Source organism: Triturus cristatus, chromosome 2_2 (genome assembly GCF_964204655.1).
Source record: "Triturus cristatus chromosome 2_2, aTriCri1.1, whole genome shotgun sequence".
NCBI lineage: Eukaryota > Metazoa > Chordata > Amphibia > Caudata > Salamandridae > Triturus > Triturus cristatus.
In genome coordinates this window covers 61533856-61557656 of record NC_140582.1, presented here as the reverse complement: position 1 = coordinate 61557656, position 23801 = coordinate 61533856, and the positions used below count along the sequence as shown (strand labels likewise).

The 23801-nt window shown below is 44.3% G+C and overlaps 1 protein-coding gene across 1 annotated transcript in view; it reads right to left on the bottom strand.

Moving 5' to 3' along the window:
* MOB1B (MOB kinase activator 1B) overlaps positions 1-23801 on the bottom strand; it is a 277702-nt gene that overhangs the window by 110605 nt on the left and 143296 nt on the right. The window contains exon 3 of the mRNA XM_085640995.1: positions 1192-1285. Coding sequence (XP_085497121.1) covers positions 1192-1285 — 94 coding nt within the window. The remainder of the gene's footprint in view (positions 1-1191; positions 1286-23801) is intronic.

The window sequence follows — 23801 nt, the reverse complement described above, 5'->3', positions numbered from 1 at the left end:
AGGGACCTGCTTTGCCATTATGCGTGGGCTTAAGCCACTGCTGTTTTTTTTTTTTTGACCCGTCCATTAGGCAGGTCATTGTGCAGGGTTCTATTCTATCGCGACTGGACTACGCTAGTTTGCTTTATTTGGGGACTAATAAGGCTGAAATTCTGAGACTGCAGAGGGTTCAAAATGCTGCTGCCAAAACTCTTCTTGGTTTGCTCTACGACGAGCGCTATTCGTCGGCTACACTGGCTGGCTATGGCCAAATGTGTAGAGTTCAAGTCCCTCTGCATTGCTTTAATAATTTTAAAGCTCTCTTCGCCAGGCATCCTGGCCAACCTACTTGCACCGTACATTCCTGCCCACCAACTTCGGTCGATGGGGCAGCATCTGACAGTTGTCCCTCGGGTGAGGAGAGTGCGTGCAGGCAGACGTTCCTTTTCTACTTTGGCAGCTAAACTTTGGAACAGGCTACCTTTGCATATTCGTGGTATGGATAATTATCGGTTATTTCGTAAGGCAATCAAAACATACCTCTTTCCTCCGTCCTAGGCTTTCCTTCTGGTTGCCTTGCAGTTTTCTGTCAGCGCTGGGACACCCCTTTGCTGGGGCAGCTGTGCGCTTTAGAAAAGGGGTGACTTACCTATACAGAATGCAGTGTTTGTGGGCATGTCTCAGAGGGATGTGTGCCATGTTGTGTTTCCACTTTTTGGTCTGCACCAAGACAAGGAGCCTGCAGCGGCAGTCTGTATGTGTTTTGTGAGGGGTCCTTTAAGGTGGCACAATTCGTGCTACATCTCTCAAGGACCCTCTAACTTCCTTGCCCTAGGTACCAGGGGTACCATTTACTAAGGTCTTACAGGGGGTGCTAAAGGTATTGCCAATTGGGGTACACTTGCACCATTTTGGGGCAAGAGATCTGGCACTGGGGACTTGGTTAGCAGGAAGCCAGTGCACTTGCAGTCAAAATCAAATCAAATACTAAGCAAAAAGTGGGTGTGATCATGTCAAAAAGGAGAACTTTTCTACACCTAATCAGTGTTTAAGCACTAAAAAAATAAATATGAAAATCCTTCCCTAAACAGTCTAAAAACATAGAACAGCTGCAAATCTTGATGAGCAGGTTTCAGCTACTTGTATGGTCTCTCAAATAAGTAACTGTCTTATGTCCAAGAATATTAAATGCACGTTTGAAAAAATACTTACTTGGGACCAGCAGACATCACTGGGCAGCTTTCCTCAGTGCAGAAGTCAGTAATAGTTCCATAGAGCATATTGATCTGATTGAAGAAATCCACAGCTATAAAATATAAAACAGTCCATTAATATTGGGGACCAAGGAATCCAAATCAACTTTTGAATAATAACAAATACATATGACAGCATTTCATCACATTTCCATATCTAAAGCAAAGAAAGGATTTACATTCAACAAATACTAAAGAAAATTCTGGAACTTTAATTCAACAAACATTCTTTAGTTTCATTCATACATCTCATCCTTCTGGAGAAAGGCTGCTCCAGAAGTTAGGATGTATTGACTGAAGTGCCATGGGATGTTAAAACACTAGCAAAAGGACACAAGTATAATTGTGGGCTTAATGCAAAAGGACTAAAGCAAGTTTCAGGAATCCTCTTACCACAAGATGAGGTATCCTAATCTTGTGATATCCACATACTTAAACATCAAGCAGTAACTGGGACAATTAAACATACTTTGCTGCAACAAAGATTCTCAATAGGTTTTCCAGATTGTTAAATCTGTATCATTTACTATGTCACAGCACTGATAACCTCATTACTCTAGAATACCTGCTTCCAGGTGTCCTTTCTTAATAGCATTACCTTAATCCAGAATGAAGTTTCTCTTGTGTTTCCTTATACAGTTCACATGTTTTGTGGGATTAACAGAACCAAGTTTGGGTTCCTTTTTTTCATATTTTTAATTACATTTCAATTTTACAGTTATACTGGACAATATGCGGCAAATTGTATTTATTTCCTATAGTGTCTACTTTGACTCCGCTCAAGAGTGTTCCAGATCCTCAGCCGCAGTACAACAAGGAACTAGATTCAGACTTGATTGAATTAAGTCTTAGATTTAGATTAAATTCTGAGGCAGCTTATACAAGTCCTTCCTTTCATACAGAGCACTGGTGTTTTAGGTACAGTGCACGATAGCGAAAGCTTAGTTTTGAAAACTGTTTTTTACTGTCAAGCAAGTGTCATGGGAGAAAGGACTAACCCATTGCCCTACGAGCAATATTCTATTTAGTACAGGATCACAAACGAAAACACTATCAGAGGAAGATGACCTTGTCACTGATGCATAAGTTACACCCAGACTCCTGGTGTAGTTTCCTATTTGTCAAGAAGCAATTCGCAAAGAAGAATATATCCCGCACCCATAGCTGAAGGATAAATCTTCACAACATCAGGAAACCACAGTGTAGTTCCAGTGTTCAAGAAGCATAGCTTTTTTTCCTGGTAAATGCATCATTTTTGCACTCAGATATAAACAGTTCTTAACCCAAAATGTGCAGCAGTTCCTAAACCTAGATCGACAGCTTAACATCTTGTAGATTCAACTGATAAACTGACTAGCTAGTGACTGGGTTAAGAAATAAAACATGCACTTTATAAAAAAATAAACCTTTGGGTATCTATCAGACTTGGGTGCCAATCAGAACTATTTCATATAGATCACCATAATACTTATATGAAAGCAGAAATACCCCACACCTTTGATGCAATCTTCAGGTCATATTTTCCATTATATTTCTTAAGTGTGAGCTAGTAAAAGCTCTTGGTGTAGTCTGCACAAGGAACTATGATAAGTGAAGGGAGTAAGGGGATCGCGCATACGTACAATTAACTTTTGTGGATTAAATGATCGGTCTAAAAGGGTTAGGGTGGCAGATGAGCTGAAAGCCTAGGATGTTAACTTACTTTTTTTTTTTTTTTTTTTTTTTACAAGAGACCCACAGAGAGGGGGGCAAGAAGGGATCTGCTTGAAACCATAGCCTTTGAACTCTTGGTGTAGTCTGCACAAGGAACTATGATAAGTGAAGGGTGGAGGGGGCGGCAGAATCTGGGCACAAAGGAATATCTAAGGTTAAACGCAATCTTTCAGACAAATTAGGAGGATGGGCCATGATGGACGGTCTCGTGGAGGGGTAAATATTACTATTTGTTCTGTGTATGGTTCTAATCTGGATGAGCCAGCAGTAATTGAATACTAGAATGTGGAATTGGCCTCTTAGCCTTCCCGCTGATACTTTGTGGGGCGGACTTGAATATCTATATAGACTGCACTTAGGGGCCTTCACCACGTGGGAGATATGGGGTAGAAAGCCTAGGTTTATGGGGCAGATCAGCAGAGGTCTCATGGACATCTAGCATAAGTTAAAGGTGCCCCATTCGGGATATACTTATTTTCTTGCACCCTCATAAGAAATTTGTTCGACGACTACTTGCTGGCCTTGGCGGGACTGATCAGGGAGGCGAGCATTGAGGATCATCCAATGATATTCTCAGATCATAATCCCCTGATAACAGAGCTTCAGGTAGCAGCCGCTGTAGCTCAGAAGCAGTCTTTTGACAGTGGGTTCCTCTGTAATCCAGAATATATAGTACATATGAATAAATGGATAACAGATTTTATGGAAAGCAATAGAGGGAGTGCACTGGTAGGCATATTCTGGGACTCACTGATAGCTGGATTTAAGGGTGAAACCCTTAGCTTCAGTCTACGCATGCAGAGGACACAGGCACTTAAAATGAAGGCATTGGTTAAGGAACTGGGTGAAACTGAAGCCCTGCTTGTTAGGGTAATAGTGGAAGGGCAGGACGAGCAGGGGGTCCTCCAAAAGATCTCAGTGGCTAAAGAGTATTAACAACTTATCTGGAAAAGGCAGTAGAGAAGTATCAGACTCGGAGGGTGGAGAGTTATATGTAGAATGAAACCCTAAGTAGGTTATTGGAATTGTGGACACGACAAAAGGATCTTCTAAGTGGCAATAATGCCATAAAGGATGGGCAGGTTAGCAACTATGAGAGTATTTAAGGAGTATTATGAAACACTTTACCAGGCAGCTGAGCCTCCCTCGTCAGCAGAGGTCGAGTGGTATCTAGACTAAGTTAAAAGTGTGGGGTCAGAGGAAGGGCAGGCAGCTCTGGATGTCCCAATTACCCAGAATGAAATTAAAATAGCCATCAGCTTTTAGCAATGGGGAAGGCAGCAGGACCAGACAGGATCCCACTGGAATTTTATAAGGTTTTCTACTCTAAACTAGGAGGGAACATGGTCAATACTTTTCTTTAAGTCCAACAGGGACCTTAGGCCCCACCCTCATGGACAGTGACTAATATAGTGATTTCTAGAACAGGGAATCCTCCGTGAACCCAGGCTCACACAGGCCTATCTCATTAATAAATAGTGACGCAAGGATATATTCCAAAATGCTTGCGATATAGCTGGGCAGGGTTATGGCCAAAATTAGGTCTCCCTGGCAGCATTATTTTATCCCGGGCAGAGGGACTACTGACCATGTTAGAAGGGCAATCATGCTGTTTGATGTGGCCGGGGTATTAGAGCTTCCTATGGCTACGATTCTGCTTGACGCTGAAAAGGCTTTTGATTGGGTTGAATGGGATTATCTATGGGTGGTACTCAAGAGGAAAGGGCTAGGCAGTGGTTTTATCGCAGCTATCCAGTGACTATATTACAAACCAACTGCTAGAATGCAAACAATGGGAAAGGAATCAGATAAGATCCTTGTCACAAGAGAGACAAGACAGGGATACCCATGCTCACCGCTTCTTTTTGCATTATATATTGATCCACTGTTAAGAAGGCTTGAGGAGAATGTTCTAATTAGACCTGTAGTGGTATATAGAACAAAAAAACAGGATATTGGCATATGCAGATATCGCACCAGTAACACTTGACCCTGCAGGGGCTATAATGGAGGTAAAACTGGAGCGGAAGAGTTTAGAAGAATCGCTGGCTATCACCTAAATAAGAGCAAGATGCAAATTATTGTCAGTGAAATTCAAACTGAAGACAAGCAGATTTGAAACTGTGATATACCTGTGAGTAAATATAACGGCTAGAGTGGAAGACATTGTAGGAATAAACTTGGCTCTTGTGCTAACAAAAAGTAGGATAGATCTGAGGAGAACCAACAATTTCCTTTTAACATTAATATGTTGTTGCAATGTAATCAAAATTCTATTACCAAAGGTACTCTTTTTCTTAGGAAAATCCCTTTGGAAATTGAGCCACAATGGTTAAAAAAAATGGATGCGATTTGCAGCAGCTTTATATGGGAATACAAAAGGACATGGAGAGATCTAAAATACTTGATGCTTCCCAGGGCCTGGGGCGGTACTTAACTTCAGATATTATTATTGGACTGTAATGTTACAGCATATGTGGGTATTGATCACAGGCAACCAAGTAAAGATCCAGGGCTCGAGGAACTGCAGCCCATCTATGAGCTGCAACGGAAGCCAAGATAAAAGTGTGCTTTGTAAGGAATGTCGACCCAAGCCAAGCCAAGAAGGCTAAATTTGAGGTGTTAAAGACTGCACATAAGATTTGGCTGCAGGAAATGCAGAAGTAGAATGTAGGGTGCTATTACTATTATACCCCTCTCTGGCACTCATCAATTATCCCCGGTTTATTCCAGGATAAAAGCTGCTCCAGTTAGGAAAAAGAAGAACTAGGGAGATTAGGTCATCTCTAAGCAGGATCAAATATATTAAATTGAGGAATTGCAAGTTAAATTGAAACTGACAAAACAAGACTGGAGTATCTGCAGATAAGGGACTTTGTATGGAAAATAGGCTGAGATGGAATGATTAGACAGTGGATACCGTTACTGGATCAGCTGGGCCGCTTAGAGGGGAGATTAGGCAAATGTATAAAGTTTTAATGCCAGTTGATCTCGATAGGCAAGTGGTAACTGGAAGACGAGACCAGCGGGTAAAAATAAACTTTCAGAAAATCACTGGAGATGGGGCAGGAGGTGCTACGAAATGGTTACTTACCAGTAGGAGTAGCTTTGCAGCTTGAAGAGTTTTCTGGATTCACATGCTGCGCATTATTCCGCCATCTAGTGGTTGGGTCCAGAACAGTCTGTTTTTCCCCCTGGTTTTGGGGTGTCATCGACCACCATACCGCCATTTGGTGCTAGGTCCATCCTTTGTGTGACATCAGACGTTGCCCTGGAAGTTCCTGTGTGTGGCTGCCAGCTTCGTTTTTTTATCCCTTTATAGGGAATCCTTTCAATTCTGTTGTCTTTAGATGCTACTTCTTTGGTTACTCTGTTATAACTTCCCACCTGTTAGTATTCCTCGTTATAGGGGAGTTGGGTGGGTCGCATGTGAATCCAGAAGTTCTTCAAGCTGCAAAACTCCTACTGGTAAGTAACCATTTTGTTTTGCAGAGTGAACCCTTTTCTGGATTCACATGGGGTGCATTAGATCACGTAGCAGTTTCTCCCTCCTTGGGGAGGCTGTGGTAAGATGAGGAAGACTTTACGAACAGGTGTTGAAGTACTTTTTGTCCCGTTTGCACTTCCTTAGTCATCTGTATATCCACACAGTAATGCTTGGTAAATGTGTGTGGAGATGCCCATGTTGCTGCTGCACATTTGGTGTCAATTGGCACGTTGGCCATGAATGCTAGAATTGCTCCCTTTTTTCTTGTTGAATGTGCTTTTGGCCGTGTGCTCAGGGTTTTCCCAGCTGCGGCATAGCATATCTGGAGTTTTCTACAATCCTACGATTGTAGACATTGTTGCTTTTGTCACAGGTGCTCCTATTTTGGCATTTGAGTAAGAAACAAACCACTGATTGTTCTTACAGATTTGTTTAGTTTCTTGTGGATAGTAGATAGTACAATAAGCTCCTCCTTACGTTAAGGTATGGAGGCTTCTTTCTAGTCATGTTTGTGGATCCTTGAAGAAAACTGCGAGCTGTATGCTTTGGTTCAAGTGGAATCTGCTGACTATTTTAGGTAGAAATTGAGGATTTATCCTTATTTCACCTTGTTCTTGTGAATTTGCATGTATGATTCTTCAATAGTTAACGCTGGTAGTTCACTTACTCTTTGTAAGGATGTTATGGCTATTAAAAAGACAGTTTTGATGGTGATGTATTTGAGCTCTGCTTTGAGCATGGGCTGGAATGGCTCTGTCATCAGCGGTGTTAGAACTGAGATTAAGCTCCATAGGTGCTGGAGACTTTCTTGGGGGTGCAATCCTTTTTGATCCTTCAAGGAATCTTTTGATGACTGGTGCTGTAAAGAAACATTAGCATGATTTCCCCCTGGTATAAGCTACAATTGCAGCTAGGTGCACCTTGAGGCTTGAATAGTTGATGCGACTGTCAAGCAGGTGTGTCACATATATGAGCACTGTCGCTTAGGGTATTGTTTTTTGTGCACCATGTGGTGTACCGTTTCCCCTTTGCTGCGTAGAATTGTCTTATGGTTTGTTTTCTTGCTTTTAGTATTTCCATTGTTCTTTGAGGTAAGTTCAAATGGCCGAACTCTATGTATTCAGGTGCCAGGCTGCTGGGCTGAGCATGTGTATTCTAAACAAGGGAACCCATAGGGTGAAGAGGACCTTGGGTAATTACTTTTTATAGAAAACAGACGGTCCTTCAACCATAGATAAGTAAGAAAGCAATGAATATAGACCAGAATCAGTACTATATTAGGTAGAAATGTCCATCCGGACATGTAGATTTAATATTTTAACCGTAATTATTCAGAATCGAAACGAACGTAATAGAGTGGGACACAGTCCTGTATCCTTCAACATACAACACATAGCGACAATAACACATAAATAAACATTTTTCAGTCAAAACATAAGCTTAACGCCAATTAAAATGGTTGGGGCAAGCTTTTAGAAGGTAAACAGTAATGCACTAGCTTTAACAAGTGAGTTTAACGTGCATGCTGTCTAAAGAGTCGACGACGTTTCGATCTGTACCAAGATACACAGATCATCATCAGGACGGAATTTTACTAGCCTGAACACACACTGCCTGCGAAAGAAATGAAGAAACGGGTAGGGAGGCAGGGAGAACAACATTAGCATTTTAAGGAATTGAAGAGAATGACAATTGACACAACCCTACTAAGGTCCATTTAACCAGTAGGATGTAGAGAAGCGCAGTGAAGGTCCAAATTGTTTTGGAAAACATAAATACCAACGAATGAAACAAGTGATGGTGAATGAGACATTCGTGAATGCGCTTATTTGAAACAAGGCCGAGTAGAACTTACAATAGCCAGACAAATAATAACAAGTTGTGCGGAGGGCTAAATAACAGTTTGCGAGCTAGTAATACGGTGACCAAGCATCGTGGGGGCGCGGAAGGTGTTATATGGGGCCGCCGCTTGGTGAACTGAGTAAAGTGGGGCATGCCGAGGTAGTTGCGTGCAGCGGTAAAAGGTTGTGCGGTCACGGAAGAATGCTGGCGCTACGGAGCGGCTGTTAAGTTATTATGCGCGGGAGCTTAAAACGATTCTGGTATTGTGGCGCTCACCTGATAGCGAGTGCGGGGAACAAGGCATCCAAGGGAGTTGGTGTAGCGATGTGGTAGCTGGAGGAATAAGGAGGGATATTGTGAGAGCCGTGTGAGGCCGAAGTACGTGTGAGTGAATCCGTGAGGCCGGAAACTCACCTATCTCTGGGTTGTATTTAACCATGTACGAGGAATTAAGTCTGTTGGGAGGAAGGTAGCGGCGCTGTGGATGAGATATCCGGGAGCGTCCGCGGTGGTGCCAGGCTGCTTGCCGATCACAAGGAGAGCCTATAGGGTGGAAGGGGATCAAAGGGTCAATAGGTCCCGAGTTGGTAGCGGGGGTTATTTGGACAATCGAGGCAGGAGCATGGTCTTACAGTATGAGATCGCGCAGGATCGCTGGTGAATGCGCTTAGTGAACCGGAAGTATTTAAGGGGCAGTGTGGAGCATGTGAGCATGCGCATAGAGTACCTCTGAGCGGTTTGCATACAGGTACTGTGGGGGAGACCGCCATGTTGGGTGAGTGAGTAATTCAGTAGGGAGTGATTGAAGTGCCAATTGAACAGCTTGGGACATTAGAAATGGAGATATGGAGAACGTTATTACGGGGGGAAGGTGATGACACATTGTGTACATTTATACATACATTTGCATTCAAGATTTGAGATGACCTCTGTTGGAGGAAGGCAGATTTAAAATTACATAATTACAGAATTGTAAGGAAGAACAACTGAGTAGTTTGCAGGACACGTGACAGAATTAAATTAGCGTTGTCCAGTCCTCACTTCTGTTCAAACCATTTTTTATAGTGTCCAAGCGAATGAGGAGTTTGAGTTCTTCTTTGTTCAGGATCTGTGTGAGGTCAGCACCCCTTGCTCTCAGTTTTACAGTTTTAAGTACTGTCCACTTGATTTCGTCGTCCTTTTGGCCAGCAAGGGGGTGCTGCAGCGAAGTCTTTACCTTTTGTGTGGTCTGTCCGATGTAGTTCTTTTGGCATGGGCATTGGATCAAATAAATGACGTTACAGGTGTTGCAATTAGAGAAGTTGCTGGATTTTATGACAGTTTTACCAAAAGTGAAGATTTTGCCTTCCATAGTGAAGTCACACATACTGCAATTGCCACATTTAGCATGTCCAATCAGAGGTGTAAGGCCCCTATGTGCGTCTAGGTTGAGGGAAGGTACCGTGCTGGGTAGTGCAGCTCGTACTAGGCGGTCCTTCAAATTGCGATTCTTGCGGAAGGCGAACAGTGGCCGTTCCATGTTTAGAGTACCTGCGTTAAGTGTGGGCCAATGTTTGAGAATGGACTTGCGGATGGGGGTAGAGGCCACAGAGAAGGTTGTGACGCAGACTATTCTTTTAGTGGTATTTTTAGTTTTAGGTGAGAGCAAGACTTCCCTGGGGCAATACCATGCGTGTTTCTGGGCATTCCGAACCAGGCGTTTCGGGTAGCCGCGGGATTTGAGTTTGTCAGATAATACGGAAGCTTCTTTGAAGTAATCTTCCTTGGTATAACAAGTACGTCTGATACGTAAAAATTGGGAATAGGGTAAGGAATCCCGTAGAGCCCTGGGGTGATTGCTTTCGTAGCGTAACAATGTGTTGCGCTCAGTGGGGTTTCTGTAAAGTCTAGTCAGGAGTTCACCATTAGAGTGGTATATAGTGAGGTCCAAAAAGGGAATGGAGGACTGATCGGAAGATAAGGTAAACTGTAAGCCCAGGCAGTTGTTGTTGAGCCAGTGTAAAAATTGACGGAGAGTGACATCATTGTTGTGCCAGATTAAAAAAAACGTTGTCAATATACCTACGCCATATTGTGATGCCTGAGATGAAGGGATTGTTGGGTGACAGAATGATGGTGGTTTCTAAGAAATCCATAAAAAGAATGGCCAGATTAGGGGCAAAAACAGCCCCCATTGAAGTACCCTTAACCTGCTGGTAAAATTCGTTGTCAAAGCTGAAAAAGTTTCTGGTGAGGCATAGCTCAAGCAGTTTCAGTAGAAACAGGGTGGGAACAGTATGCGGCCTAGGTCTGGAGTCAAGAGTTTTTTGAATCACTGATAGGGCGAGGACTTGAGGGATATTAGTGTACAATGATTCGACATCCAGAGTACATAACATATCCGTCGTTTGGTTAAAAGGGTGGTGTTCAACCATGTTTATCATGTCCATGCTATCCCTGACATAGCATTGTGTTTAGGGGACAAAATCTTTAATGAAGTAATTAACAAATTGGCCCAGAGGTTCCAGTATGGAGCCGCACACAGAAACTATAGGTCTGCCAGGTGGAGTGGTGAGGTTCTTGTGAATTTTGGGTAGTGTGTAAAACACTGGTATTTTAGGTGATTTTACATTAAGGAATTGAAATTCTTTATGGCTAAGGTAGCCATCAGTTTCGGCCTCTGTGCTGATTTGTAGAATAAAACCTTGTAGTTCCTTGGTGGGATTAGTAGGTAGTCTACAGTAGTGGTCAGTGTTTTGTAATTAGCGTAGTATTTCAGTTATGTGGGAGTCTATTTCTTGTAGGACTATACCTCCTCCCTTATCCGCTGATTTAATTACAAGGGAGTTGTTCATTTTTAGGCTTTCAATGGCCTTTTTCCTCTAGGAGAGTAATATTTCATTTAATTTCATTAGAGGAACTGGCAGAAAAGCGTATTCAAATGTACCTGACTAGTTTAATGACAGGACATTCCCTTTTGATAAGTGGTGACGAGACCTAGAGGCGAAGAATTGGTATTTCTTGTTTTCCATTGTTGCAAATGTGTCTATCTCCGGGGTCCCCCAGAGGTTGAAGATGTGTTGCAGGGTACTCTGTTTCATTTCCCACTCGTGGGAACTGCTGTTTTGTCTGCTCAGGTGATCCGCTTCTGTGTTATATTTTCCTGGCAGGTGTATTGTTTGTAGGTTGATTCTCCTTGAATTGGCCCATTTCCAAACTTCCTGTGCTAGTTTGCTCAGTGTGAAGGTCTTCGTACCTCCTTGTTTGTTGAGGTAGAATAGTCATGGTGTTGTCTGTTTGAATTAAAAAGGTTTTCTTCCCTATGTGTGCCTGGAATGCCTTCAGGGCCAGGAACACAGTCTTCATCTCTAGGAAGCTGATGCGTTTTATGGAGTCCGGGTCGTTCCATTGTGCCCGCACTTTCAGGTGACCTGCGCATCTGTTGTGATGGTCACTGAGGGAGTTGGAGTCTTAAAAGGTCTGCCTAGTGTTATGTTCTTGGATGCCCACCATTGTATTTCTGTCTCAACTTTGTGTTACCACCACTAGATCTTCCCAACTCCCTGTGGCTTGTGACCAACTGCTGCAAAGCCACTCTTGAAGAGGGTGCATGTGAAGGCGTACATGAGTGATGAGGGGATGCATGTGGCTATCATGCCCATGAGTAGCACGATCGTACTCACTCCAGAGACAGACCCTTCTGGTACAGGCAAGTTTATTGTTTGGCTAGTATTCTCTTTTGTCTCGGGTATGCTCGCGCAAGCTTTGAGTTGACGTGGATACCCTCTTCTTCTGGATGCTACAACTGCCGCTAGGCATTTTGTGAAAACTCACGGTGCTGATTTTATCCCAAAAGGGAGGACCTTGAATTAGTAACGAGTGTTCTCGTGGAAGAACCTGAGATATTTCCTGTAGGCTTGGTTCATAGGTATGTGTAGATAAGCATCCTTTAGATCTATTGTTGAATAGTCTCCTTTTTGCAGTTATGGGATTATTTCCTGCAATGTAATCATTTTGAAATGTTGTGCAAATGAATTTGTTTATGAACCGGATATCTAAGCTAGGTCATAGTGTGAGGTCCTGCTTTGGGACATAGAAGTATGTGAGTAGTTTCCTTTGTAGTGCTTTCTTTTTGGTATCTGTTGTATTGCTTGTTTTTGCAGGAGTTCCTTTATTTCTAATCTTAACTCTACAAGTTCTGATTTGAGAAACTTTCTTCTATGGAGGGTTTGCTGGAGGATTTTTTGTTAATTCTATACAATATCCATGTTGTATCAAATTGAAAATCCAACTGCCCGTTATGTTTTGCCATTGTTGCAGTTGGTGTGCTATCCTGCCTCCCACTGGTGTCGTGTGTGGGTCCTCTGTTGTAGGCTAGTCACTTTGAGTTTATCCCTCCACCTCTCGAGGGCTGCCCTCTGCCTCTTCCTCGAAACGCTGCTTTGGCTGCTATTGCCAGGCTTGGTACCAGGACTGCTGGTTTGACTGCTGTCTGTTGCCTTGTTTTTGCTATGGTTGTTGATGTTGCTGGCCTGCAGAGAAGACTCCCCTTCCTGTGGGTCTTCTGGTTTTTCTTTATTTTTTTATCTGTTGTAATTACTCATCTACTTAGTTTCCAAAGAGGGCATCCCCTGCAAAAGGTCTGTTAATAATGAAGGTTTGGGCCTCCTGCTTGAAGCCTGATATTCTTAGCCAGGCGTGCCTTCGTAACGTGGTACCTATGCACATTTGTCTGCTGGCTGTATCGGCTGCGTCAAGGGCTGATTTCAGGCAGGTATTGGCTAGGTTTTACCTTCTTGTATAATGGATTTTGCGCTTTTCCTGTCTTCTGGGCACTTGTTCACAAGTTCCTCAAAGTTATCCCATTGTTGATGGTCATACCTGTTCAGAGCATTGGAATTTGCAATGTGCCATTGTGTTGCTGCTTTTTTTTCATTTTTTCTACCCACCATGTCCATTCTCTTGCTCTCTTTTTCAGGGGGTAGACAAGTGGCACAGTGGGTGTTGCCCCTCTTTCTTGCTGTGCTATGATGGAGTCTGGCACTTCGTTTCTCTGGATGTATTTAGGGTCTTTTGTGGAGAGTTTATATTTATTTTCAACCCTTGGTGTTAAACCCTTGGCTGAGGTTGGTTCTCCGAAGGCTTCATTGCCTTGAACTAGAGTGCCTGGTAGTATTAGGAGATAGTGTCCCCTGGGTAGAAGGAGTCAAAGTCTCTAGGAGTCTCTGCTCCTTTTTCCTCCTCTTGGGGGACCCCCAAAGTTTCAGCTGCTCTTCTGATTAGGCTGTTGTAAAAGGTAATGTCATCTGGTGGTGAGGCCTTCGAGGGATAGCAACAGATCTCCTCTTCAGGGCTTTCTGTGTCGAGGTCGTTCGATTCTTCCTCGAAATTCTACGAGGCTTCTCTCTCTTCTGGTGCGTCGCCCTTCTTAGTCTTCCTCGCGCTGTATGAGGTCGCCAGCGATTCGAGGAGGTCTTCGGCGTCGCGGGGAAACGCAATCCCTTCAGCATTTCGTCACACTCCTTTTTTCTTTGAAGGAGTGCTGCCATTTCTGTTTCGAGGCACCTTTTTGGCGTCTGAGTCCGGGGAGATCCTCTTCTTTGGCGTGATGGTTTCCGGCTTGGAGGGTTACGTCTTGCCCTTCGCAAGCTCTTGCTCGACCCTTGCCCTAGGCGTTTGACCAACTTCCCATGTCTGTATCTAGGGAGTGTGATCCCTGGGGTTCTTTTGATCGTGGCTGACCCTCGATCATCGTTTTCTTTGACGCCTGGACTGGCTTTTGCTGTGCCTCCTTTTCGTGGCCCTTGGGTTTCGACGGTTATGGGTTTCTTACCATGTCTTTTTGTTGGTGTCTTTCATGGTACGCTTCTTTTCGGAGTCTCCTTTGAGTATTTCGACATCCGAGCCACCGTGCATCGATTCTGCGGGTACACCTCTTTCGTCCTCGTCGCCTGTGAGGATTAAGTCCCTAAACCAAGGTTGTTTCTGTCTCTGTAACATGGCTGTGTAGTGGTCTTCTCTCTGCTTTCGGTGTGCCTTGAGTGTCTTCGATACAAACACCGCGCAGGCCTCCAAGTCCTTATTTTTATGATCCTATGGTAGGCAGAGGTTGCAGACGTTGTGTGGATCGCGCTGGGCAAACTTGTGGTGACAGTGCTGAATTTGAAAGGGGTATTTTCCATGGCCTCTACTCCGCCTGTTGATCCGTGTGCGTCGTCTCATCGGTGTTGCTCGATGGGAAAAATGATCTCCAGAGATGATCGGTCGTATGTAGACGAATTCTGTGATTCTTTCTGGGATTTAGTCCAAATCTTCAGAGAGTCTCCCTTTGCTTCCAGACCCAACGGCGGAAAAGAATCTGAAGATGGCTACCACGCACAGGGACTTCAAGTGGGCCGTCTGACATCACACAAGGGATGGATCTAGCACCAAATGGTGGTCAGCGATGCCCCAAAACAAGAAGAAAAAAAAGATTATTCAGGACCCAAAACTAGATGGCAGAATAATGCACAGCATGTGAATTGAGAAAAGGATTCACGCTGCAAAACTCTATTTAACCTCCATTATACGCCAGCTAAAATCGCTAGATAGGGGAAAAGATTAGAATTCAGATGCGCTCATTGTGCTTGTCACAATACAAACTTATTACATATGCTTTGTAATTGTGTACAGTTGGAGGCCTTTAAGGATGGATTTAATCAGTACTTGAGATGGCTATTTAATATGACAGTTTTGCTTACATCCACAGCTAATAATTGGCACCAACAACAGATCCGTAAAAGACAAGGGGAAACAAGGTTTTATTTTGTGGCTATAGCAGCAGCTCGCATAAGTATTGCCTTGGTCTGCTTACCCATGATCGATCCCCCCACTCATCAATGGCTAGCTAGGCTGCTCTCCATGTACCACCTGGACAGCAACTTATCACTGCAAGGGGCAGAAAGCAGGGGGCTCAGATCTGGGCGTCAGTGGCAGAATGGATTGCTAGAATGAATTTAGTGGTGTTAGTTGGCCTTGAAGATGTGACTGATAGGGTAACCATATTATTAAGGTATTACTTGAGAAATCACCAATTAATGAATTTACTGTTTGGGCAAATGGTCAATAACCAATGTTTAGATTAACTGAGATTTGTATTTATTCAAAACTATGAAATGTAAATGACGAAGTCCTTGTTTTGTATGTATTGTATCTGGCTTGATGCTCCCTTTAATAAAAAGAACTATTAGCATATAAAACAATTAAAATTAGTAATAAGCAGGTTGGTCGTGGAAAATCCAAAAGTGAAAAAAACACCCTCTAAATTCTCTTTTTTGGGGTAGCGGATGGTATACAAATGCTGATAAACCATCTTCACGGTTAATTGAGTACAATTCTCTTCTCTAGGTCAGATGTGTTAAAAAAAGATTATAAAAATAGTTGTTCTTTCGCAGGTGACTTGCTTTGTTGAGATCTGTTTAGGGTACTTTTCAGCTCATTTATATGCTCTGCTGGCGTTGCATCATGGGATACGTGTTTTGGGATATTTAACAATCAAATTAACTAGAGGCACGTTTGTGGTGCTCGTATGTTTAACTCCCCTGTCAACCGTACCCCCTTTCCCTTTTGTGCATTCAAAATTGCATGTTGGGGAGTCTTAACGAACTATAACATCAAAGCATTCAGCATCGAAGTTGGCAGCCTGGCCTTGTTAAGCAGGTTCTGGAAAATGAATAGAACTGGCACCAATGTCACTGCATAGAATGGCCAGCATTTCCCTCGACATTTTCTTGTTTTTTTACCAAGTTCTGTTTACTGAATTCCCATACTATTACCCTTGGATTTCCCCTTCATGAATCGGTTCCTTGATGCATGCATTAGTATTGAATCCATTCTCCTGCTCTTCCACTGAGTTTGTTATGCTGGCTACCACCCCTTTGGTTGCTTAGATTTGCAAATCACCGCGCCAAACTGGATTCTCATAATAATTGGGATGTGGCTGCTCGCATCACACTGTTACAGTGTAAGGTCAAATAGGTGCAGCGTCAGTCTCTCGGAAGTGCAAAGTATTAGTACTTTAGTTTTTAAAAGTGGCGTGGGGGTCTACAGTTTAGTGAACCTTTTTTTGTCATGTTTAAAGTACTCATAAGTTATTTTCATCGCTAAGACATGCCATAACCTAATGAATCTGTGTGATGCTTTACCCCGTTTCCAGTGTAACGTTACGAATTGCCGGCTCGTGTCAGCATATGGGATGTTAGAGCCTAATTTTGGAGTGGGATTTCTTTGATATCATCTGCTGTAAGAGCCACTACTGTCAGACAGTTCACCAGGCTAGGGGTACTACATTGTGTCTTATGTGGCTAGGAATTTCGTTCTAGAAAGGCTATATAAACCTGTAAGTCCCCCAGATGTTCTGAAGGATCTGTCCTGCTCGCCCCATACATCGCCAGACTGATGCCTTGGAGACGCACTTTAGAGTGTTGCTGGATTACATACCACTGGTACATTAGTTTGTATGACATCAATTTCCTTCTGCATGCTAAGGATCCCAGGTATAAAACACGAACGAGCCTATCAGTCTTTAGGTGGTAATTAAGGCATATTACACACCTCTCCACAGAACATTGTTATGACACCAGGCAAAACTTAAAATAAGCTCTATCTATGCTAGGTTGGTTGTCAAACTCTAATTTTGAAATCCATGCACAAACTCAATAGAACAATTGTACAAACAAGGATAAAAAATACTACCACTTCAAGAAGGGTGTTCATATTCATTGCACCATTATTAATCTTTCAGAGTGAAAATGTCTACATTAAGTCAAACTGATTAACAAATGTATGCCCGTACATTGTTTACTTACTGACCTATTGTCCACACCCAACCACTCTACCTACTATGCTAAATCCCTGCTCCATGTAACAAACAAGCCCTTTGTTCATGGTTTTCTTTTAGAAATAACACTGCTTCCAAAGCCATTGCTGGAGCAAATCAGTCTGAGAAGTAAATGTCTAATATTTAGGGCACTGTAGGTTAATACGAGTACCAGTAAATAAAAATATAACAGTTCTATTCTAGTCCTGGCTCTTTTCCATTATTAACTTGTGGATACATTCCACAGCAACAGAGAACGAGATAGGCAGAAGTAAAAAGGAAACACTGGGCAGCTGAGGCATGGGCAAAAAAAGGGTGAAAAGCACTTGCTGACCAAATCTTACATCACACGAGGGAGGTTACTTGAGAGCAAAGTGCCTGTAGAATACGTTTGGATTACTGTAAGTCAGTGGTTCTTAACCCATTCTACGGAGTCCCACTGAATCACTGCTGAAATCCGGGGACCCCTACTGAGGCGTTATCGGAAGCCCGGGACCACCGACCTAAGCAGTTTCTACGTTTTGAACCTCAAAACAATACACAAAAATACAGACACAAGTATACATAAAATAACAATTTTGCAGTTTATTTTATTTACAAATATAGTAAATTCGAATCTTTAATGGGAAAAGTGGGGATGTTCAAAACTAGGTTTTTTGATTCCTAGCTGAAGAGATATGCTAAACTCAACCATATCGCTATCTTTTTTCCTCCTAACGCATGCTTTCTTTTTGTAGGAACTGAGGCCACCTATTGTCATACTATATTCTGTTTCATGTACTTGAGCTGTTCCAATGACTCAAGCCAAGGATAACAACTAAATTCCTACACTATTACAGATTTTAAAATGTTCTATTTTTCTTCTTATTTTACATGGAATTAAACAAATATTAATAAAGTAGGACAGGAGGCGAGGATTATGCTGTACTTTCTTTATATTTCGAGCAGTCTTCAACAAGAAAAAAAACTATATTTCCCAGCATGCACAGGTAAGGTCAACAGGGATCATCCAATGAATAGTCCAGGAGTCCAATAAAGGTATGCGTATCCACATCCTCTTCCTTTCCTGCTTCCAGCAGTAAAGTCACTTTGTTTACTAGCTCTATGTTTAGTATGCCTTAATGCGTTTAGTGGTTTGTACAGGGTCATGTTGATTTACAGCTTGTTAAGCAGTATTGTGTGCCGCGAGAGCCCTTCAACGCTCCATTTGCTACTTTCATCTTATTCTAGTGCCGCGCGACTACGGTAAAGCCAGTATGCCACCATTAGGCGCCGGAGCGCTCTCGAGCATCTCGTTGCTCCAAGGGTACGTGCTCTAATCTCCTTTAAGAGACGAGTTGCATCTCCGTGGAGCCCACGTCTCCCCGAACCACCTGAAAGCCTAGATGCGTGTTACGGGTCTGTATTGTAAAAATCCTGAGCTGCCTAATGTCTGTATGGCCTGCAACCTCGCATGTCTGTAACTTGCAGACATTACCACTCCTATGCGACCCACATTGGCGACCTGCAGCGCTGCGCCCGGCTGTTCATGGGCTGGGCAGAGGTGCCCTGACCCTCTCACATTAAGAGTGAGCAAGTCCCAGGGGGTTACCCCTCTCTCTTTGTGCTTAGCATGCTGAAACAGACTTTTTTTTCAGTCACCATACCCAGCCTCAGGCTATCTTTGACTTACAGTTTTTATTATATGCCCAGCGTGAGTTGGCAGGTATGATTAATGCAGGTCCCTCTGTTTTCTGATTACCTTTCTGTGAGTTGGTTGTGTTGCACGCTGTTTATTCCCTCAGCCTAGTGGGATGAAGGAAGAGGAGTACACCGAAGAGGAGTCAGTACAGGTCCTCCCCCTGAACAATGAATTGAGCTAGGCAGTGGTGGTAGCCATGGGGCCCCTTGCACACCGTCTGATGGAGTTGGCCTATGCTTGCGTCTGTCCCCCCGCCTCCCTAGAATGAGCTAGACAATGCCCACCCACTATTGGGGGCCCCCTCCATTCCTAAGTGAGCACCTAAGAGTAACAAGCATTGGCACAGCCAATAGGTCTCGCTTTTGGGACCTCATAAGTATTTGGTTATGCAGCACAATATCCTTGGTGCAACAACATCAACTGTTGCATGAATAAACACTTATAAGGTTCCAAAGATGAGACCTATTGGCCAGGTCAGATCTGTGTCCTGACGTAGCGCCGAGGTACCGCAAGCAGGTCAGACCTATGTGCTGTCATAGCGCCGCGGTACCAGGCTGGGAGAGGTGTTTGCTTCATCCAAGATCACAGACTGCTAGATGCAGATCTCAGCCCAAGATCACACTTAGTGTCAGTTGCATAGAAATGAGTATAAAAATGGGAGTCACAGACACCAAGATCACACACACAGCCAGATTAAGATCTCAGCCCAAGATCAGACAGACTGGCAGCTGAATAGAAGTGAGTATATTCAGTGGGAGTCACAGACACTCAAGATCACACACTGCAAGACCAAGATCAAATGTAGAGTGTTAGCTGCACATACACTAAGGTCACACGCTGTGTCAGCTTCACGGATGAATACTGTAGGCTGTACAGATTCCAAGAAACCGAGGAGCAAACACCAAGATCACACAGTGTTAGAGCAAAACTGACGAATATCACACATAGCGTCAACTACATAGAAAACACAAGGACACTCAAAGTGAGGGTCACAAACGCCAAGATCACCCACTGCTAGACGAAGACCACTTACAGATACCAAGATCACAGATACTGTCAACAGGATAGGATCATAATGTCAGCTGCACAGAACTCAAGATCAGACACGGTATAACGCGCATAGATACCATGAACAGACAGCAACAAACACCAAGATCACACAGTTAGAGATTAGACATTAGACAGGCGGATTCACAGACACCAGGATCCCACACGGTGGCAGAGCCTCATATAGTAAGTATCTGCTACGCTATTGAGTAAAATTATGGTCGCTGTGGGGGCTTGCTGGAGGAGACCCTGCATGTTCTCTGAGCACTGTGCTGGGCTGGGAAGAGGTGCCGTGTTCATCTAAGATCACACACTGTTAGACGAATATCACAAAGTGTCAGCGCCACAGACACCAAGATCACACATAGGCCGCAGTCAACGGTGCTGCAACAACTTCCAGAATGATGGTGCTGCCATTAATGTTAGCGATTGTGAAAAATCTGTGTTTTTTCTTAAAGGGGGCATCGAAGAGGGTACTCTGTAAATTAATATTTGCTTGACGTTCGTGCCAGTATGTCAGCGTTGTTTTTTTCCATTATATTTAAAAATAATTTATCAAACGTGGTTACATATGCCTCTGGTTTAACAATGTACACCCGGGACAGGGCAGTGACTTTATGAGAAATGCACTCCAGGGAGTGAAGCTGTCCGCAGTACCGGCAGAAGTAGGGCTGCAAAAGCGGCGCAAGCAGATGCTTCTTGCCTTCTACTCTATCGAGTACCCAATCTCAGTTGTAGGAGGAAGGAGAAAGAAAAAATGCTGCGACTGAAAACACACGAGTGAGTGGGTGGGAGAGAGGTGTGTTTAAGTGAAGGTGATAGCGAACGCGCAGCGTGCCCCCAAGCGATGCGCTTAATGAGCCATGACGAGGAAAGCCAGATGACGGCTGCGCTCGTAACCGCAAGCTCTAGGCCACAAGCAAAAGCGTGTAGTGAGCTTTTTGAAGCCCCAATTACTTAAAGTCTCGCCAGAGCAGCGCATGCGCTGTCTCAGGCGAGACCTAAAAATGAGTCCGGAATGAACCAGAGCGCCAGAAGGCTTTTCTTGCCCGCTCAATCTATTTCAGTGCGTCTGATTCATTTGTAGACATTACGGATGACCCTTTCCCGAACCTCAACGCGGAGGATGAGGCTGAATCTCCTGACGAGACCAGGCCCTCTAGGCCCTGGTGCCCGTTGATGTTCTTGGCACCTATTGAGACACCAGGTCATGCTGCAGAGGAATCCTCGGACATGCTAGAGACTGAGGACCTTATACATCCCTGCACTGCGAAGTGGGTCCCTTTGAGAGACTGTCCAAGTATGTGGCAGGCTGCCTAAGAGAGCCACACAACAAAGAAATCAGGGTGTGCCGTAGAGCAGAAATCCCCGGCCCCTCCCTTCCTGGCAAGGTAGCATTGACCCCGGAGTCACCTTCCTCCAGAATTATATTAAGGACCCCAAAAAGGGTATAGATGGGTCATGGCGTTCTTGCAAGGACAAACTGTTGAATATTTGTAGGCCCCTCACAAAAATCTTGGATCTGGTTGAGGAGCTCAAGGTCTCGGGCAACCTGGTTTCTCTGGAGGCATTGTCTGGTTGGGCACAATGTGCTGTCATTTTTCCTGGGAATGCGAATTGTGCCCCATAAACGGAGCAGCACTGTTCCCTCCTTTTGAAATATGACACCAAAATGGGGATTTGGCTGCCACAGAGACTGGAGAGGTGGCGTAAAGTGGTCTCTTCCGGGAGCCGTTCATAAAGGAGCTCGGCAAATTCGTAGCCACATTGTCCTCTTTGGACAGGGCACAAGCATTCTATTAAGAAGATCTTCAACCCTCGTATTTTTGTCGGGCAGGCCGCGGTAGAGGGGGCGTGGCGAGCTGCTTCTACACCCAAGGCCATTCAAGAAGTCCCAGGATCAGTCCTGAGCAGGAGCATTTTTCCACTCGCTCAGAGGTCATTGCGGCTGCGGTTCCAGTGACTCTGCCAGAGGACTGCTCCAAGCTCAAGCAGGTCAGAGTTTGCCCTTCTTTCCAAGTTGGAGTGGGAGGTCGGTTGGCTCTTTTTCGTGCAACACAGAGCATCTTACTTCCGATGCCTGGGTACCTCAAACCATCCAAGGGGTTCATATAGGGTTTTATGGCTCCTCCAGTAAAACAGTCCTGTACAAGTATTCTGTTTTTTGCAGAGGATCAGGCAACCTTGATCGATTGGGAGTAGGTGGATCTTCAGCAAAAAGGAGCAATCACCAGAACCTACATCCACGAGGGCTCCTCAGCAACATTTATCTGGTGGAAAAGGCTGATGGCGGGCATCGGCTGATTATAAACCTCAGAGAGGTTAACCGCTGGTTGGTCTAATGCCATTTCAAGATGTAAGGTATCCATCTTTTGCGCAACCTTCTATGCCCCGACTGGATGGTGCGCTTGGACATGAACTCAACTGTCCCCCTTAACTCCCCTCACCGCAGGTTCCAGCAATTCAGGTGGTGGGATCAAGTGTACGAATTCACGACTGCCATTCGGACTCACTTTGGGCCTCTGGTGTTTCACCAAGGTACTCAAACCAGTGGTGGAATACCTCAGGACTCTAGGTCTTCATCTCATCATATACTTAGACAACCTCCTACTGTTAGATCAATGCCCAACTCGATTGACACAGCAGTTGCAGATGACAGTAGATTTGATGCAGGGCGTAGGTTTTGTGGTCAATGGCAGAAATTGCTACAAATTCCTGCCAAACAGATATTGTTAATGAATTTTGTGATTGATTCAGTGGAGAAGACGGAGTTTCCCTTCTCAGAATTCGGCCAAGATTTACAGAGTTGTGGAAATGTTGTCCGGCTCCATAACCTCTCTCCAACAAGTGGCCCAGATAGTGTGTTTCCTCTCCTCATCTATCCAGGCGATCTTCCTGGGCCCTTCATTACAGGGCCCTTCAGCGCCTCACGGCCTTTAATCTCTGCCGAGGTTTACAGTATTCAGAACCGATTCAGATCCTGGACGAGGTCAAGCATGAGATGCGATGATGGCTCGACCACATGGAGGCGTGGAACGATCAGGATATCTTCAGTTCTGACCCGGACTTGATGATAGAGTCCGATGCGAGCAAGTCGGGCTGGGGAGCTGGTTGCTGGGACTCCTTTACAGGAGGAAAGTGGTCAGCAGAAGAACGACAGCTCCATATGAATTGCTTGGAGTTGATGACCCGATCAATTATTGGACGAAGAACAGGGTAGTCTGCAGTTTCCTTCTCAAGATGGACAATGTGTCAGCAGTGAGATACATCAACCACTTGGGTGGTACCAAGTCAAAAGTCCAGGTGGATCTCGCCAAGGAGTTTTGGACTTTCTGCCTGTCTGACAACATCTTGGTGATGGCAGAGTACCTTCCCGGAGCATACAACATGGTGGCGGATTGGTGCTACAAGGATTGGTTGGACATGAGCCTGTGGCAGTTGATTCCCAAGTTATTCCAGAGACTGGATTTCATTTGGGATCCTCTCTATAGACCCATTTGCCTCTCGATAACACCACCAGCTTTCCAGATATTTCAGCTCCAAGCCTGATCCTGTGGCAAAGGCCGCAGATGCTTTTCTTCAGGACTGGTACTTGGAGTATGCCTTTCTCCCCTTCGCCATGATCAAGAAATTGTCGGCTCATGTGCACATACAGAGGGCGAGGCTGGTGCTCATCATGCCTTTTGGAGGTCTCAGGTGTTGTTTCCAGTTCTTCTGGAACTTTCCTGGGATTCGCCAATCCTTCTACCCCATTTTCCAGATGATCTTCAGAATCCTCTGGGCAATCATCACCCGAAAGTCCTCCAAGGCTGCATGTCCCACATGGTTTGGCAGATTTCCAGCAATGCTAGAGAGTCCCGAGCCTTTTAATAGAGGCTGAACGAATGCTTGCAGCACCTGAGCAGATGGCACAAATATGCATTACAGGTCAGCATGATACAGATGGGTCCGGTTGGTGCCTTA